Source organism: Phascolarctos cinereus, unplaced genomic scaffold, assembly GCF_003287225.1.
Source record: "Phascolarctos cinereus isolate Bilbo 61053 unplaced genomic scaffold, phaCin_HiC Scaffold_4;HRSCAF=312, whole genome shotgun sequence".
NCBI lineage: Eukaryota > Metazoa > Chordata > Mammalia > Diprotodontia > Phascolarctidae > Phascolarctos > Phascolarctos cinereus.
The window spans coordinates 230,486,417-230,505,067 of NW_027555847.1; the positions used below are offsets into that span (position 1 = coordinate 230,486,417).

General features: G+C 37.4%; 1 protein-coding gene across 1 annotated transcript in view; it reads right to left on the bottom strand.

Moving 5' to 3' along the window:
* PCSK5 (proprotein convertase subtilisin/kexin type 5) overlaps positions 1–18,651 on the bottom strand; it is a 619,005-nt gene that overhangs the window by 314,236 nt on the left and 286,118 nt on the right. The window contains 1 exon segment of the mRNA XM_021008523.2: positions 6,784–6,884. Within this exon segment, the coding sequence (XP_020864182.1) occupies positions 6,784–6,884 (101 nt within the window).

The window sequence follows — 18,651 nt, forward strand, 5'->3', positions numbered from 1 at the left end:
AAACAACCAAAAGAGGAAGGTAGTGACTTCCCCATCCTTGGAGCTTTTCCTAGAAGGTATGGGCTGATAACTAAGGTTCTTTCCAATTCTGGATCCTATAACGTAGGCTAAGACTGCTAGTTAAATTAGCATAAGAAAGGTAGGACAAATATATTCTTATAAGGCCAGGTGCTGAAATGGTAATAACCATCCAAGATACAGAGTTGTTGTTGGTTTTTTTCCTCACATCATTAGAACTGAATAGAAAAACATACATCCATCAGAATACTGAGAAATAACACACTTCACTTTGCCAGTACAGTGATGGCTGTGATATTTAGCTGAATGAGAAATGGATGAATCTCATCCTCATAATCAAAATAGTATAGACACAGATGGCTAGAGCTGGAAATGACCTTTGAGACCACTGAGCTCATTTCAAGAGATTTTGAGAAGCAGCATTACGCAGTGGGGTAAAAAAAAGCAATTGATTTGAAGTTTGAGGACCTGGTTTTAGATCCTGGCTCTCCCACTTATTAAATCTATGACCTCTAAACTTCTCTGTGCCTCAGTTTCCATACTTGTAAGATGAGTGAGGTTGAAGGTGATCTCCAAGGTCCCCTATCTTTAAATCCATGATCCCATGATCCAACACTTCAGAGACAAAGAAACTGGAGGCCAGAGAAATTGACTTGCTCAAGGTCTACCACCAAGATTCAATTATTTTTAAAAAGTAAAGGTTGGCAAGGACTTATAAAGGCTTATAAGGAAGCCATCAGAAAGCTAAACCATATGCTATGGGAAACTTCATGAGGAAAGGAAAATACTTCTAGCAAAAGGAATGTGTTAACTCTTCTATCATACGTGGTCCAAGCTGAAAGTCATGATCCTTAGTCTCTATATGTACTCTTGGGAAAGTATGCCCCTGATCTGGTCAGTGTCTTGTACCAACTGTCTTTACTATGCCAGCTTAGTAAATATCTGTTTCTAAAAGCCAGTGCATGCATGCAAACACACACACACAGAGTAGGGATTTAGTAAAATTGGAAGGAGTATGGTTGCAAAGGACACAAATTCTTATTCATTTATGCTGGAATACTTTGCTTGAAACTGAAAGTTTTGTTAAGATGCCTGCTCTGTTCCCACAAAAAGAAAAAGAAGGAAAATTTCATAAGAGAGTTAATGTTACAGGCATGCAAAGTTTGAGGTAGGAATTACATGTGGAATTTTGGGGTCCAATGCCTTCAGGGATATTATGTGGGGTGAAGAGAATCCTTAAGTAAACACCTTCCACTGGGAGTAAAGTACTTGAATCTCAGTCCTCAACCTCATCCTCATCTATTGTCACTTAGACTTCCACTCTTGGCTGTGGCTTTAACTTGTTATAAATGGTGGACCTGTGGGAAACTCTTAGAAAGGTAGACAAAGAGGTTGTTGCCCTCCAAGTTATTGGCACTTTCCCCTTTGTTGGGGTTGTTGTTTTTGAGTTGTTTCAGTTGTGTCAGAGTCTTTGTGGCCCCATTTGGGGTATTTTTGGCAGAGATACTGGAGTGGTTTGCAATTTTCTTCTCCAGCTCATTTTACAGATGAGGAAACTGAGGCAAATAGGGTTAAGTGACTTGTCCAGGATCACACAGCTGTAAGTGTCTGAGGCCAGATTTAAACTCATGAAAAGGAGTCTTCCTGACTCAAGACCCAACACTCCACTGTGCCACTTGGCTGCTTTATTGGAGTTAGATCTCTAAATTGGCCTCAAACCTGGAAATTCAATGGGCTAGTCTAGTACATAGACTGATGTCAATGATTTTTTAAGTTCACCCTGAAACATGTTCCAAATGTCAAGAAAAAGAAAAGGAAATGAGAATTAAATTATTTTCTAAAAATGCATCACTTTTCCATATATTGGTCAGCTCAATTGTAATCACATCTATGTAAATGAGTCATTTAAAAGTGAACCTAAGGAATGTTACATGTGATAGTGATAGCAGTAGTGATAGAAAGAATTGTCATTGGTAGGATATTACAATAATTTCTCAGAGAAAAATGTGCTCCTCAGACTCAGGTTAAGAAAACTTGATTATAATGGTACAAGTGTCACTGTGCTTATGACTGTAGCATTTTTTCAATTACAGGTTTTTTTTGTCCGTACATATAATATAGTAGCAAAGAAACCCACTGAGGACTGTATTGCTCTTCCTGTCTATCTAACTCCACCAACATATGAACAAATCCCTTCTCCCCTTCCAATCTTGTTTATGTTTTAAAAATGTAATTGGATTTTTTTTATATTGGTAAACTATTTAAACTTAGCAAATTGAAAATGGCCAGGAGTTATTATGTTTGCAGGACTTATTTGCATGTCAATAATATGCAGACATTTCAATGAGGTTTTTAAAGGTGGAATAAATGTTCATTCTAATGAAAAAGTCATGTGGTCTGGATTTTACATGGTGGATTTCAATTGTTCTCTTTGACCACATTCTTACTTTTAAAGTTCATAAGTTTCATGCTTAAATGCCAATGTTTGATAGTTATAGAGTAATGTAACATTTGAGCTGAACAGAACCTTGTTAAGGCATTTTCAACTCTTTATGACCCCGTGGAGCACAGCATGCCAATACTGTCTTATGTTGTTTTCTTGGCAAAGATACTGGAGTAGTTTGCCATTTCCTTCTCCAGCAGATGAAGGTAAACAGAGGTAAAGTGACACAACTAGTAAGTGTCTGAGGTTAGATTTGAACTCAGGTCTTCCTGACTCCAGGCCCAGTGCTTTATCCACTGAGCCACCTAGCTGCCTCAGAAGAGAGCCTTATGCTAATCTGCTTATTTTACAAATGGAGAAACTGAGTATAATCACAGAGTTATAGAGGTAGAATGTTAACAGTTATCTTCAAGAGTTTTTTAATCTAATGTAATAGATTTCCTTTGTAATCTTAGCTTTTATTTTATGCGTTTAAAAACATTATTCTGAGAAGGGGTCCCCAGGTTTCACCAGATAGCCAAAGGGGTCCATGACAACAAAAAATGATGGGAACCACTAATCAATTATAGTCCAAACTGATGGATTTATTTTACAGATGAGGCCCAGAACAGTAAAAATATTACTACAAACTCCTTAAGGGCAAGAAAAGTGATTTTTTCCTTTTTTTTCATTCTAAATCTCTATTGTTTTGCACTTCCTAGGCAGTTAATAAAGGTTTCCTGAATCGTGCAAGGCCTTTAGCTTGAGGTTATATAAAATATGAACTGTTTTTGGTCCTTGATCCCAGAGATTTCTTCCCAAAATTTAATTGCTAGTTGTACAGTTACAGCTTGGTTATTACTTCTAAACAAAATCAGTGACATTTCTTCATGCAAAGAATCATATACTAGTTTCAGATTTCTCCCAAAGACAAGGGTTTCAGATAGGGAATGATATTACATATTGAATATGTCATAATATTCAGGTATATCTTATTGAAATTTCATTTTTCCCTCCAATTGCAGCCTTAGATTATGTAAACCCATGTTCTATACTAAGGTGCACATGCTCTCCTAAAATAAAGGACAGAGTTAAATCACTCTGAGCATGTGTGTGTGTGTGTGTGTACACATTTATGTGTTGGTGAGGGGCGGCAGTGAGGGGTTGTGCCGGCAGAGTATGAATTTGAATTTACTATTTCAGCAGTTCAGACTTATCATTACCCTCAAATTTCTTCCCACTTATCCGTCTTTTCTCTCATTATAGGAGGGTGCTAAATGAGCCTTCGCTTTCTTCCCCAGTGGAATTGTCATAATTCTTTGGGAAAATGATTGTTTATTGTTCAAGGCCAGACATAATGTCCTTGACCTTCAGTATCTCAATGAAGAAAATTATAATAGCAGGTTTGACAAATTATTCTGCTCACATACTTAACTGTTGATAAGAGAATGGGTTACCTTGTTGTAGGTCAAATCTTGCTAGAGTTAACCCCAAGACTCTGTCCAAAGTGCTTATCTTATACCAAAAATTTGTTATACTGAATATAATTTGAAATAAGTAGGCTACCAGCTAAGCCTTGGAAATCTCTTACCTAGAGATTACTTTCATGTATGATGACATCATTACAGCAGAAAATACTAATGATCTGAGATATCTACTCACAAACAGAGCAGCCTAGGTGATAAACAAAATTAACTATATATCTTAATACAAGAAGTTTAGTTGGACCTCACAGATTTTAGTATGCCACTAATGACTGGAGTACCACAATGGATGGTTTATACTTTATTCAAATGGAACAAATTAGATTAAAAGAAAATGGGAAGATTAGCAAAATATCCTCTAGTTTGGACACCTAGGCACTGGAGGGGAGTTGAGAGTTTAGAATAAATGAAGAAGAAACAGGAACAATATTAGTATGGAGGTGATATACTAAAGGCTACTTAGAAACAAATGATAATTTCAAGAAGCAGATCACAAAGCTGATGTGGTGGAATGGTATTGAAGTGACAGAGATCTTCAGCCATCCAGACATCTGCTAAAGCTCTATCATTCTGCTAAGAGTAGAATAACTAATGAATCATTGATAACTTGCTTATAAAATGCATTTTTTAAAAGGTGGAAGAAATGACAAAGCAAACTGCTATTCTGGATATCAATATGAACTATAACTTAGAGAGGAAGTAGAAATGATTAGAAACTTGTTAAGAAGAGACCACTGACTGCATCTTAAGAGTTCTTTATACATGGACAAAAAGGAGAACGTAAACATCATCTGATTTTGGGAGAATACTTTCAAAGAATTCAGAAAAAAAGAGAGGAAGGATGCCATCATATAAGATTCTATAATGAAAATGTCTCAATCAGGATGGGATCCTCTCAAGAATAACATTCTGATGAAGAAAAGCCAGAAGTTATTCCAATGAGGAAGAAAAGAGAAAACTATTTAAAGAAACCTAAGGGGCTACACCAGAATCAACTTATATTTTTAAAAAGACATATATATGAAGAATAACACAAAGGCAGGTCACTGATGACAGTAACAAAGAATGTTAAGAATACCAGAACCTAGAACAAGCTAAGTCTTGTGTTTAAGCCTAAGAATAAACAAAAAAAGTCTTTTTTTTTTTTTAGCTCTGGGAGGGACAAGAAGGTCAATGAAGAGACAAGATGATTGATCAAAGTAGATAGGGAAATGATAATTAGAAATGGAGAGATGTAATCTTATTGTCTTTTTTCCCCTCTACTATGAATGATCTTCAAGCTCTGATGTATAGAATGAAACTAGGTAACAGGGAATTGAGATCTAAGATATGAGAGGTAATAAGAGAAAAACTAGCTGTCCTTAATAAATTCAAGTCATTAGATCCAGACAAAGTATTTCTTACGGTAGAAAAAAATGCTACTATAATAGCTAAGCTATTGTCAATGGTCTTTGAATAATCCTGAAGAAAAATTAATTAAAAACATTTTTTAAATCCTAAAGGAAGGATGAGGTGCTGCAGGGAACTGGAAGGGATGGCTAACACACTGTAGAAGAGAGATGGGATCAAAACAATATCAGTAGTCTAGAACTATTGTGCTAATACAAATAAAAGTAAATTAAATGAGGTTAAGGATGGAGGCCTACATTTGGGTCAGAAAATCTCAAGTAAGAGTAATGACTTGTCAAACTGTCTAGACCAGTGGGGTCAAACTCAGATAGAACCAAGAACCTCAAAACCATGCATAAAAATGCCTGGGGACCTTAGCTTGACTTAGAAAACCACGTATTAATATTATCTATGTTTTGTCATATTTTTACTTATTTTGTTAAATGTTTCCCAAATACATTTTAATCTGGCTTGGGCCATACTCAGGAGTATTATGGCTCACATGTATGATACCTCTAGTCTAGAGAGTGTTTCATGTGACAAAGGGTTTTTATGGACTATAACAACTCTGGTTTAAAAGCCAGGAAAACTAACAAAAAGTTAAGTAGCCAGAAGAAGGAAACTCACAGCCCTTTGTTCTAGTCAAATTGACAATGTTGTTTTCATTTTGGGGTATCATATTTTATGATGGGCATTGAGAAACCAAAGCCTACCCAGAGGAGGGCAAGTATGGTAGGAGGTCTTGGAACATAAAAGGTTCAGTTTAAAGAACTTGGGATTGTTTATCTCAGAGAAGAGAAGAGTTGGAGGGACCAAGTAGTCCTTCAGGTATATGAAGGACTGTCATTGGAAAGCCAGATCAGACTTGCACAACTTGACCCAAAGGGCAGAACTAAAAGAAGTGAATGGGAATTCAAAAGAGGCAGATTTCATGTGGCTATCAGGGACACGCTTACAAACAACTTAAGCTGTCCAAAATCAGAATGGTCTCCCTTGGAAAGGAATGAGTTCCTAACCACTAGATATCCTTAAGCAAAGGGTAAAGGATGACTTGTTAGGAATGTCCCAATGGAGATTCTATTTTGGATATGGGTAGCATTAGATGACCTCTGGAGCCCCTTTTAACTCTGAGGTTCTATGATTCTAAGGAATAGCTACTAAGGTATACAGAAGCTGTCAAAGCCAAACTCCCTAGGCTTTATAGGCATCTGTGCAAGCTTAATATTGACATGTATGTCTGGCATCTCTCCATGCAGGAACTAATCTTCATGTCTGTCAGGAAGGTAACTCCAGTAGCCTTTTGATATTACAAAGATCTTCCAAACCCAGCTAAATATAGAATAAACCTATTGGAGGGAGGGCATGAAAGGGGGGAAAGATGATATTCTGAGTGTCAGGGGAGGGAGTGGTGTTCTAGCCTACTAGAAGGAGGGTGTCACCAGTTAATAGAAGGTACAGATCAAAACTTACTTGGCTTCCAAAGCCAGGGCGATGATGCCGGCAGCCATAGGGGCTGAGGCTGATGTTCCCGTATGGTTATCTGTGCAACGCTGCCTCAGGTCTGTGGTGATCTGGAAAAAAGGAAAAGTGAAACCTTAGGATGCAGCTGGGAAAGCCCCCAAATGCCAAAAGCAAACTGTTTTCTATGGCTAATAAGAGTCATATGTGAGAGAAGAAATAAAACCTTGAATGAAGGAAGAAATGCCATCATAAATGGGGGGAGAGAAGAGAAATGGAAACGGTGAGGAGGGAAAGTTTTGAACATGCTAGTCTGATGGTTTCCAAGAGAATTGTAAATAATTTACATTCCTATGGAAAATTGTATCAAATCACTAATAAGAAAAATGAAAATCAAAATAACTAACACTTAGCACAGTGTCTGATAGTAAGTGATTCATGAATGCTGGTTGAGTTTTCACCTAACACTTGAAAAACTGGCAAAGATGAAAGACAAAGAATGGAAATTGTCAAGGTTGGAGGGGTTATAGGTATACAACCACACTTATTGGAGCTATGAATTGATCCAAACATTAAGGAAAGCAATTAGAAATTATACTTTTTTTTAAAGTAGCTAAAATGACATTGTCTACCTCCCAGAGATTCCATTGTTATGTATATGACCCTAAAGAAATCAAAGACAAAAAAAAAGTCTCTAGCAGAACTTTTGCGGTAGCAAAGAACTAGATACAAAGTCAGTAGCCATCAATTTGATTGTACATGAATGTTTTACACCATTATTGTACTATAAGAAATAAGTTAGAGACATGACCTTTATGTTGCTTAATTTAACCGAACTTTTTTCTCTTTCTTTTCTTAAAAATCTTTTTTACAAAGGATGGATTGCTAGATGGGGGGCAGGGACATATTCAGAAATGAGTTTGATATAAAAACAAGAGACATCAATAAGATTTTTAAAATAAGAGACAAAATAAAATAAATAATATTGGTTTTAATCTACTGCTTCCATGGCGAACCTATCTCCAAATAATTATTCATTTGAGATGCACCTGTAAAGTGAAGGATCTGAAAATTGTGCTTAAAAATGGATCATCCATCTGTTGAAACAAAAATAAATACCAAGAGAAGCTTAGAAATAATCCTATTCACACCCACACATTTTATTCATAATTATAAGTGTGCAGTAGGATACGTGTGTGTGTGAGAGAGAGAGAGAGAGAGAGAGAGAGACAGAGAGAGAGAGAGAGAGAGAGAGAGAGAAAGAGAGACAGAGAGAGAGAGAGAGAGAGAGAGAGAGAGAGAGAAGAAAATGAGAATTATTACTAGAATAGAATTCAGTGATTCATGGGAATGAGTATGAACAAAGATCCCCAAAGACTTAAAAGAGTAATATAAACAATCTATGAATTAGCCTAGATATTACACAAATTCATGGAATTATTATGTATACTTGTCATTATGAGTAGATTTGGCATTGCTCTATTTTCCTTGTAAAAATATAGGAACTAGATAAATAATGTCTGACCATTGTGAATCTAGCTCAATGTGGGAATGGCTGAACACCAGGGCCATCCAGTAAGTGTTCAGTGGTTTGTGAGATGAGTTAGTGATCTCATTCTAGTTTCTAGTGGAAATCAGTAATGCAATTGGTTCCTTTCTTGGCCAACACAGCAGAAAGGTGAAGGCGGGTGGCAGAAAAACAATGACCCTTCTCTCTAATCTCTACATGTGGTCCCTCCAAGAGGAGCTTGAGGATTAATGGGATTCAGTTTGTAAATTGTACTAAGCTACCCAGAAGAAAAGTACTACATAAATCCCTAATAAACTAGCTGTGGAATTTCTTTTAAGTCCTACTAGAAACAAATAGGATCTTTCAAAGGACAGGATCCAAAGATGTCAGAACCAATTGAGAAGACCATGTGCATATGCATGAAACTGGTGATTCTTTACTGAAATCATAGGATTCTGTTGGAGCTAGAAGGGGCCTTTCAGGTCATCTCGTTAAACACTCATTTTATAGGTTTTATAGGCAGTACCACCAATCTGCAGGATCATTCCTATTTTCATGTATTCTTTCTTTCTTGATTTTCTTTTTCTCTCTTCCTTCTGTTTTATGCCCTATAATCTACCTGGCCTTCTTGCCTCATAATTATACATTTAGAGAGGCACTAAAATACAGATTGTGAAGAAGAAGAGAAGACGGGGAGTGGGGAGGACTATCAAAATTTATAGCCTGGCCACTAATAACAAAGCTTGCATTATGGTCTAACCAAGATTCAGTAGCAAAAGACACTGAAAATATTTGAGAAGAAAGGAAATATATATGTATACACACACACACACACACACACACACACACATATATATGTGTATATATATATGTATATGTATATATCTTATACTAAGTGTTTATCTAGGGACCAAATTTTTTGTGGGATTAGATTTAGAAAGCTCAGCCTTATCAGAATTGATTTTAAAACAGATAAGTCTGTCTTATGTGAATGCATTCATTCTAGAAAACAAAGAAGCACTAGTCATAGGATTCTTGCACTAGTGACCAATGTCTTTTATGGTCCTCACATATGTTGAAGCCCAGAGAGGTTTGCCTACATTCTTCTAAACTGACTTCTTTCATGCAGATTTGTCTCTTTTATTAAGTCTTATGGTTCCCCCACTCTCTCCAGCAGCATCAGAAAAGACTGACGATTGCAGGATGTTTTCCCACTGGGCACTGCCTTTGCTCATTCCTCAGCTGTGCTGGCAATCCTCAGAAGCACATCCCTCCCCCAAAAAAATCCCCACTATATCAAGAGTATATGCAAAATTTATGAACATATCAAATAACCACCTGTGGCCATCACAGGACCATGGCTTTAAATTTCATAATATCAAGTCCCAGATAATAATTTGCCTTTAACCATCCAACACTCATTTTGTGTACTTATCACTCACATTTACAAATTTAGGCATATCTTTCGGTAAATCTGAAACATATGGCTACATTATCTATCTATCTATCTATCTATCTATCTATCTATCTATCTATCTATCTATCTATCTATCTATCTGTCTGTCTGTCTGTCTGTCTGTCTGTCTGTCTGTCTATTTTTGTATCATCTTAAAAAAGGTCATCTTTACATTTTTACTCTAAAGTAATGATAAATATGTACCTGTTGTATTCTAAAACCTATCCTCATTTTATTTTTTTCTTTCAGCAAGTCTTCCTCAAGGAAACTTTAGCTCATTCTCTACATCCCCCCACCCCTCCAGGGGGAAGAAAGACAAAGAAGACATGCTTATTCCCTTCTCTTCCTGTTTCAAGTGGAAATTCCTGCAGGGCTATTTCAAAAGAAAGTTACTGACAGTGGTGAAGATGTTTAGGTGTAAATTGCCGGAAAGATCTTAGGCAGGGTTTTCATCTTTAAAGGAGCACTGCCCCATCAGAGAACTCTTGGGTCTTTCCTTAGAAAGAAAAGGCATAATAAGACCACCAAGGAACAAGCAAATTTCAAGAAGAAAAATGACATTCCCAATTCTGGGACCACATGGGGACAACCTCATTAATCACAGTACATGCATAGAGAACCTGATGGAGTCACAAAACATGAGTTAAAAGGATGGTTAGCATTCAGCTGTCAGTTGGCCCCATGGAGGCAGAGAGCAGGGAGAGTCTATGTGCATCACCCAGATGAGGATACAAAGCAAACTACAATACTATTATTAAGACTATCCAAAAGTATATGGGTCTTGATTTCAGGCCAGGCTGCATTTTTTTTAGGTGAAATATAAATTCTTTGATTTCACCACCCAAAATGGAATTTTCACCAGTGAGCCTCTTACGTGACCTATGCAAATCTTATTTGTGCCCCTCTGAGTGAAACAAACAGGGAATGGCACTAGGCTTCTGATAAAAAAGTTGTTCCAGCCATCTCTAGTAGCAGAACCAGATGATTGTCTATAGTAAATTCAGCTAAAGATAGAGAGTATTGATTGGGTGGTGAATTTGTGTTAAACAATTAACTTCCTTTGAAACCTTATTGGGGTCAGGAGCAGAGGGTTGGGGAAGGGGTGTCTATTTGTTTTTATATGTTTAGAACAGAGATTCTTAAGCTATGGTTTGTGAACTTGATCAAAAATATTTTAAGAATTTCATTTCAATGTTACTGATATCTTTTATAATTCTATGTATTTTAATTTATACATTTAAGGACACTATTTTGAAAAAGAGTCCATTGACTTCACCAGAATGTCAAAAGGGTTCATGTCTCTCACATAACCCCTCCCCCACCACTCTACCCCCCCCAAAAAGGAAAAAAGTTTAAGAACCTTTCATTAATTAAGTGAGAATGAGCAGGTGTGGAAGATCAAAATAGGGTTTCCACTAAGGATAACTTCTTTTATAATTTTTATAAGCTTTATAATTTTTCAAGGCTTTCTCTTATTTCCTCATATTTCTGCTTTCATTATTTGAGGCCTTAGCAGTGATTATAACATTTTTACTCAGTGATTATACTTCCTAATGGCAATTCAGCTCAACTGACTCATGCATTCAAATGACAAGGATTTCAAACTTTGCTGTCCTTGCTTTTGATTCCCTGACATTACACGATTGCACCAACTCCCATATTTTGAGGAGGCCGTATAGCATCATTTGAGCTAAAAGAGCAACTGAACACAGGGAAATTTTCTTTTTTAAGCAGAAAATGGTATTAGAGTCTGCTAAGCCAAATCAATTTTTGCTATCAATTTTTATCTCTGTTTTTTAAACATTGGCCGAGAAAAGTTGTTCCAGATCCCTTGTGCGGGCTAATGGTAGAAATGAAAACCTAAATGTATTAATGAATAAAATATGTGGTGTTGGTTTATTTAGCACAACAGGATTAAAAAAAATAAGATGGAAGACCATTTCATTTTTTGATGCCCACAGCAATCACAGACTGATACAAAAATCAAACTTCTTCTGGCATAAATTAAACTCACATCAAAGCTCTCTTAAAGGAGTAGTCTTCACACAATTGGCATGGCAGCCCCAATCTATGACTGAAATGTCTAAAAGGTGCCCATGAGTTTCTAAATGGGACTATGTGAGTTTAGCTTACACAAAGGTTATTCATCAAAAATCATTCTCCCATCTTTTTCTGCACTCAGAATTTGGAAAGATAATTAAATAGGTAAAATTGCATTTTAACTAATACCATTATGAAGGAGGGCTCTGTAATATGTTTGGCAAATGGCCCATACAGAGCATGTTTTATTGATTTGGCCATGAGGATTTCTATATAGCCAACAATAATATACAAATGGTTTGGGTTTGGTTTTTTTTTTTTTGGACCCTCTTCAAGTAATAGCTACTCTCTGTAATGAAGGAACTTTCTTGAGGGCATGGATAATGTCCTAGTTTTCTTTTTATCACTCCCAACCCCCCCCCCCCAGTGATGGGCCTTGAACATAGAAAATACTCAATAAATGTAGGTTGAATGAATCAATGACAGGCCTATAGCGATCTCTCCTTTCTCTGACTTCTAATGGCACTTTCTGTCTGCCTGACACATTTTGCCACTGAATCATACACTGACTTGTATTGTGTTCTGTTTCACAATGTGTCTTATCTCTCCTAATGACGTATTTGGTAGAGGCATAATAAATACTTGTTAAATTGCATTGTTCAAGGTTTGGAGAGCAGGAATACAGCTGACTTAAATTTTTAAAATATAATTCTTATGTATTGTAATTATGTGACAATTATCCTGCAATTCTTCCCATCCTGTACCAAGACCTGGCTCAACTCAGTGTCAATTATTTAACAAGATTCATGTAAACATTAAAACTACCTACCAAAACGATATGGGGAAAAAAAAGATTCATAAATTCAGGGGCAGTTAGAGTGTTGCGTATGCATGGGAGCTCCTACCTCCTACTAGGTTCAAAACATATTTGTCTACTTGCTATGTCACTTTAGAAAGATTATAATGAGGTTTGTTTGTTTTTTTTACCAGTTGTTGAATTATTTCAGTCATGTCTGACTTCTTTGTGACCACATTTGTTTTTTTTTTTTTTTGGCAAAGATATTACAGTGGTTTGCTATTTCCTTCTCCAACTCATTTTACAGATGAGGAAACTGAGGCAAACAGGGTTGCATAACTTCCCCAGGGTCATACGTGAACTAAGCGTCTGAGGCCATATCTGAACTCAGGCTGTTCTGACTCTGGGCCCAGTATTCTATTCACTGCACCACCTAGCTGCCTTTTTAAAAAAATTGAACTTATGATTAATGTAAACTAATGTTTACTTAGTAATAATAATAATAATAATAATAACAACAATATTTATATAGACGTTTAAGGATACATATCCTTACAACAATCCTGTGAAGTAGGGACTATTATTATCCCTATTCTGCAAATAAGAAAAGTGAGTAATAGAGAAGACAAGCTGCTTATTACCCAAGGTCATACACCTAAAATGTCTGAAGCATGATTTGAACACAGGTCTTTCAGAATTCAAGTCCTGCCCCCTAGGCATTCTACACCTAGCTGTTTGCTTTGTAACTTACAGTCTTATGAGATTTACTGGAGGGACCAAAAAGTTAAGTAACTTGCCCAAGGTCACAAAATCAGCACAGATCAGAAGCTACGTTTGAACCCAGGTCTTCCTAATTCCTAGGTCAGCTCTGTCCTCGATGCTCCATTGCTTTCCACTGCAAGCTTACTCTCACTAAATCATATAACTCTTAGCTAGAACAAAATACCACATGATGTATCATGCTAATCATTGAAAATAGATACAGCCGTGCCAGAGTGTCATAGACAATATGGAGAAAATAGCATTCGATGAAGAGTCAAGGCAAACAAGATACAGTAGATCAACCACAGTAGAAAACCGGAGCTTTTCAGGAACAATTTTTCCCGTTCCTCTTCTGACTTTTCTCTGGATAATCTGTTTCACAATCTCCCAAATGCTAAACAAATCTGGGTTTCCTGGGTGTTGATAAATGTAGGACTAAATGATGACTAAAATCCTTTTTAGCTTTGAATAATAATAATAATAGTAGTAGTAGTAGCTAATTTTTGTATAGCACTTATTATGTACCAGGCATTGTGGTTAGTGCTTCAGAATTATTATCTCATTTGATCCTTGTAACAAACTTGTGGGTAGGTGCTATTATCCCCGTTTTACAAATAAGGAAACTGAGGTCATCAGAGATCAAATGACTCGCCCAGAGTTCCACAGCTAGTAACTGTTTGAGACCGGATTTGAACCGAGGTCTTCCTGATTCCAAGCCCAATGCTTTCTCTACCACACCACTCAGCTTATAAAATATTTGGAAAATGTTGAAAGGGTATTCCTTTTTTTCCTCTTTGTATCCTTGGTACCTAGCACAGCATCCGGCACATAGTAGGTGCTTAATAAATACCTGATTGATCAGTTCCAAGTGCTATACAATTTCCTGAATGCAACCCAGTTAGCTCCCTTGCTGCTTTAATTCTGGGACCAGTTCCCTGGCAATCTGCTGTGCCTGGGTGAGACATACGTGCTTGTGGACAAGCTCTATGGAATACCCTTCCAATTGCATATCATAGCCTGGACATTAGGCATTTTTCATCCACTTGGTTTTTCCTAAGTGGAGAGTTAGCCTGAACTCCTGAGTGATTATGCTTCTGGTTTAGGAGCAATGTGGCAGGTCTTGGTGAGATGTCCTTTACAAAGAAGAGCAAGTTGCCAGCTAAGGGGAATCCATTTGGATTCTAGGGATCTTCCACAACAATTGCAAACCTAAGTATCCTTCAAGGAGCTCACATCTCTCACTCTAACCATATATATGCTTATTAAATACATGAACTCTTTCTTCTCTTCTTAGTGTGACTCCAATATGACTATGGGAATCTATATAGAAAGAGGTTGAATATACTTTATGTGTACTTAATTTATGTAGCATATCACATATTGTAGTCTTTTTCACGTAAATTATTTGCATATGTGTGTCTGTTTGAGATTGGATCTGATTTCATTGGTAAAAGGAATTAGAGTGCCATCTAACAAGGGAACTCCATCAGTGTATGCAAATCTGCATTTGTTCTGCAACAGTCTTAGAGAGTTGTAAGTCACTTGCCCAGGATCATACAGACAATATATGTCCAAGGTAGGACTTGTTCCCAGGATTCTTTAACTGTCTATCTGTGTCTTATATCCCCTAATAGATGACCAGCGCTTATTAGGTGAAAACATTTATTAAGTACCCAGTATATCAAAATAGGGAGAGGTGTTAAGAGGGACATAAAGATTAGGTGAGACATTGGTTTTGCCTTCAAGCAGCTTATGGTGAAGTAGGAGACTTGTTTCAAGGACCCACAAATGTGCCCACATTCAGACCACAGACTTACCCCTTGAATGAATAATCCTACCAAGAACATTTGGAAAGTGTATAAGTGACAGAAGGAAATTAATGTCTTTGGGGAACAGGGCTGAATACAAAGGGAAATAATTCTAGTCTGATGATAGTAAATTGATGACTCCACAGACAGAAAATCCTAAAAAACACACTCTTGTCTCTTTAATTTTTTTTTTTTGGTGAGGAAATTGGGGCTAAGTGACTTGCCCATGGTCATATAGCTAGTAAGTGTCAAGCATCTGAGGCCAGATTTGAACTCAGGTCCACCTGACTCCAGGCCCAGTGCTTTATCCACTGAGCCACCTAGCTACCTTTGTCTCTTAAATTTCTGTCTGCAAACCCTCCCCCAAGTGACCATGGGCTTTTGGATCAGAGCCTATTGAGAAAAAAAAAATTACTATCTACCAGTATGAAATCTACCAATACCTCATTTTGAAGCCTAGAAAGGATAAGGGAAAGATGGAAAATGAAAGGTTGGAACTGATGCCAAATTACACATGTTAAATAAATATATAACATTAACACTGTTAATACAAACAAGAGCTTGCTATATAGGTAGAAAGCATTGGTCATATATTAGGGGATATAAGACACAGATAGACAGTTAAAGAACCCTGGGAACAAGTCCTACCTTGGACATATATTGTCTGTATGATCCTGGGCAAGTGACTTACAACTCTCTAAGACTGTTGCAGAACAAATGCAGATTTGTGTTAATTTTTTTATTTTTTTTCTTTCTTTAATTTATCTATTTTTAGTTTTCAACTTTCATAAGATTTTAAGTTACAAATTTTCTCCCCATCTCAACCCTCCCCCCACCCCAAGACAATGTGCATTCTGAATATCCCTTCCCCTAATCTGCCCTCCCTTCTATCTCCCCCCACCCTTCTCTTATCCCTTTCCCCTTCTATTTTCCTGTAGGGCAGGACCGATTTCTATACCCCATTGCTTATATTAGATTTGCACTCATTGATGGAGTTCCCTTGTTAGAAGGAATTCTAATTCCTTTTACCAATGAAATCAGGTCCAATCTCAAACAGACACACACATGCAAATAATTTAAATGAAAAAGGACTACCTAGTTAATAGGTGGCAGAGTCAGAAATCCAAGCTAGGTCTTCTGACTCTAGGCCCAGGCACTCTCCTGGAAACTTAGGTCTCTTGGCTGCCTGGACACAAAAGTTACATTGCCTTAGGCAATTTGGAGTGAACAAGGTCAAATCATTTGAATGATGTACTGAGAAAATCACCATTAAAATGGAGTAGGAAATCAGAATAAGAGTTTAAAAAATAAACAAAACATGTAGTTAACAGGAAAAAAACAGCCAAGATTTACAGTGTAGAATCTGAAGATCCAAGGGACAGAGATTTTATAAATCAGTTAAGTATCATTATATCCATTTTAATTCTTGGGTAACCACAGAAAGGCTCTATCACTCATTCCTCTGGAGCAGCCAGCCTAAGGTGGAGTTAAGCATTTCTCTGGGAGTAGACCATCAGATAGTGTCAGCCCGGAGTATTGAATGTACTGTCAGTACAGCCTCACTATAATCGAGAGTTTGGCAGCTGGTAGTTTTCTAAAATTCTCCCTCTGAGTTTTTACATTGAGTAAATAAACTCAGGGAGACAGGGCATACAAGAACAACTATAACTAGTTGTTCCAAGGAGTTAGGGGATCTGGAGTGTAAGTATTGGTGCTGCCACTAACTAAATGTGTCATCTTGCATGTCACATCAGCATTCTGGGACTTCTCACGGGACTAGCCTGGAAACATGATCTCTTAAGGTCTTTTCCAGCTCTGTAATCCTTTGAATCTACGAACAGCGATTACAGGGAAATCTAAGGACCCCTTTGTACTTTCCTTTATCACCAGGAATGGGGAAAACACACTATGCACCAAGATAAGGATTCAGCAGAGGAAAAGCAGAGAAAACATGCAGAGAAATTACTGGAATGAAAGGTTAAGTCAGAAGGAATTAAAACAGCCCACCCAAAAAAAGGCAACCAAAAATAACTAAAACTTTGGGAATGGATGGCCAGCATCCCAGGGCATAGAAACCCCACTGATCTTTTCAAGATAAAAGAGTACTTGCTGTAAATGCCAATAAATAACAAGAAAAATTTAAAAAAAAGAAAATTAAGTAATGCTTTTGTGTTGTCTTTGGATCACATGACATATACAACATTATTTACATATTAAATAAAGGAGAGAGGCAGCATAGAGTAACTGAGAGATGATTAGCCTTAGAGTCAGAAAGACAGGTACAAGTCCTGCTTTTGAACAAACTGGCTAGAGAGCCCTAAGCTAGTCATTTAACTTCCCTGGGCTCCCAAGCAAATCTCTAAGAGTTGTAGAAGGTGCTGATCTGTACTGGTAGAAGTAGGACCATCCCACAATGAAGAAATCACAGATTCTCTCTCCCTGAAACCCCCAATTAAATAAAAGGATCCAATTATATCTTTACATTTTTGTATGTAGGCAGCTGGGTGGTATGGTGGATACAGTGTTGCACATGGATTCAGAAAGTCCTAAGTTCAAATATGACCTCAGACACTTATTAGCCGTGGGACCCTGGGTAAGTCACTTAACCTCTCTCTGCCTGAGGTTACTCATTGGTAAGACAAAGATAATAATGGCACCTACTTCCTATGGCTATTTTAGGGATAAAATAAGATCATATCTACAAAGCACTTTGCAAATCTTAAAGTGCTATATAAATACTTATTATCATCATCATTATTAATGAACTAACATGGATCATATGTCATTGGACTTGGAGAGGAGACAACCTTGTCTAACCTTCCTTCTTCTCACATATCCCTTCTTGGAATGGAGAATAAAATAAAACCTAGCAACATCCTTGTATCAACTGTCACTGCTGTTACTGATCCTTTGTTTTCAAAAACCAATGACATCATGAATGAGTGATGTCTTGACTTCTGCATGAATTGGATTTAAGTGAGGCAGACTCGCACAAATCATCAGCCTCACTCTCTCTTCTATGGTCATTGAAGTACAGGGTCAAGGTGAAAGTCAGGATGACTGGCTGATGGTCTGGGATGCAGTGGATAACCTTGGCGTCTTTGATATCCGACCAAGTTCTAAGCATTCCATAGTGCCTGCTTTAGCTGCCTTCCTGGCTGTAGAAACAAATTGTTCTCATCCATCCATTCCACCATGGGCAGGTCTTTATGTGCTTGGGGTAGACATCTCCCTAACTCACCAACCTGGTTTAGCCAATCTGCTGAGATGGTTTTCTGGGGTACAGCCACTGCACATGCTACAGTTTCTTGGAGCCAAAAGTGAGAGGTGGGGGGATAGGTGGACACCAAAGGTGGATGAACAGTCATGAAAACAGCTCAGTAATACCTCATACCAGAGGTGCTAATCCTCCCAGAACACCCCATACACTCTACTATGAGTAGGAGCATTATATGTATGCGTTGACTTTGAGGCAGGACTACCAGTTCCATAAAATCCCTTAGAAGGA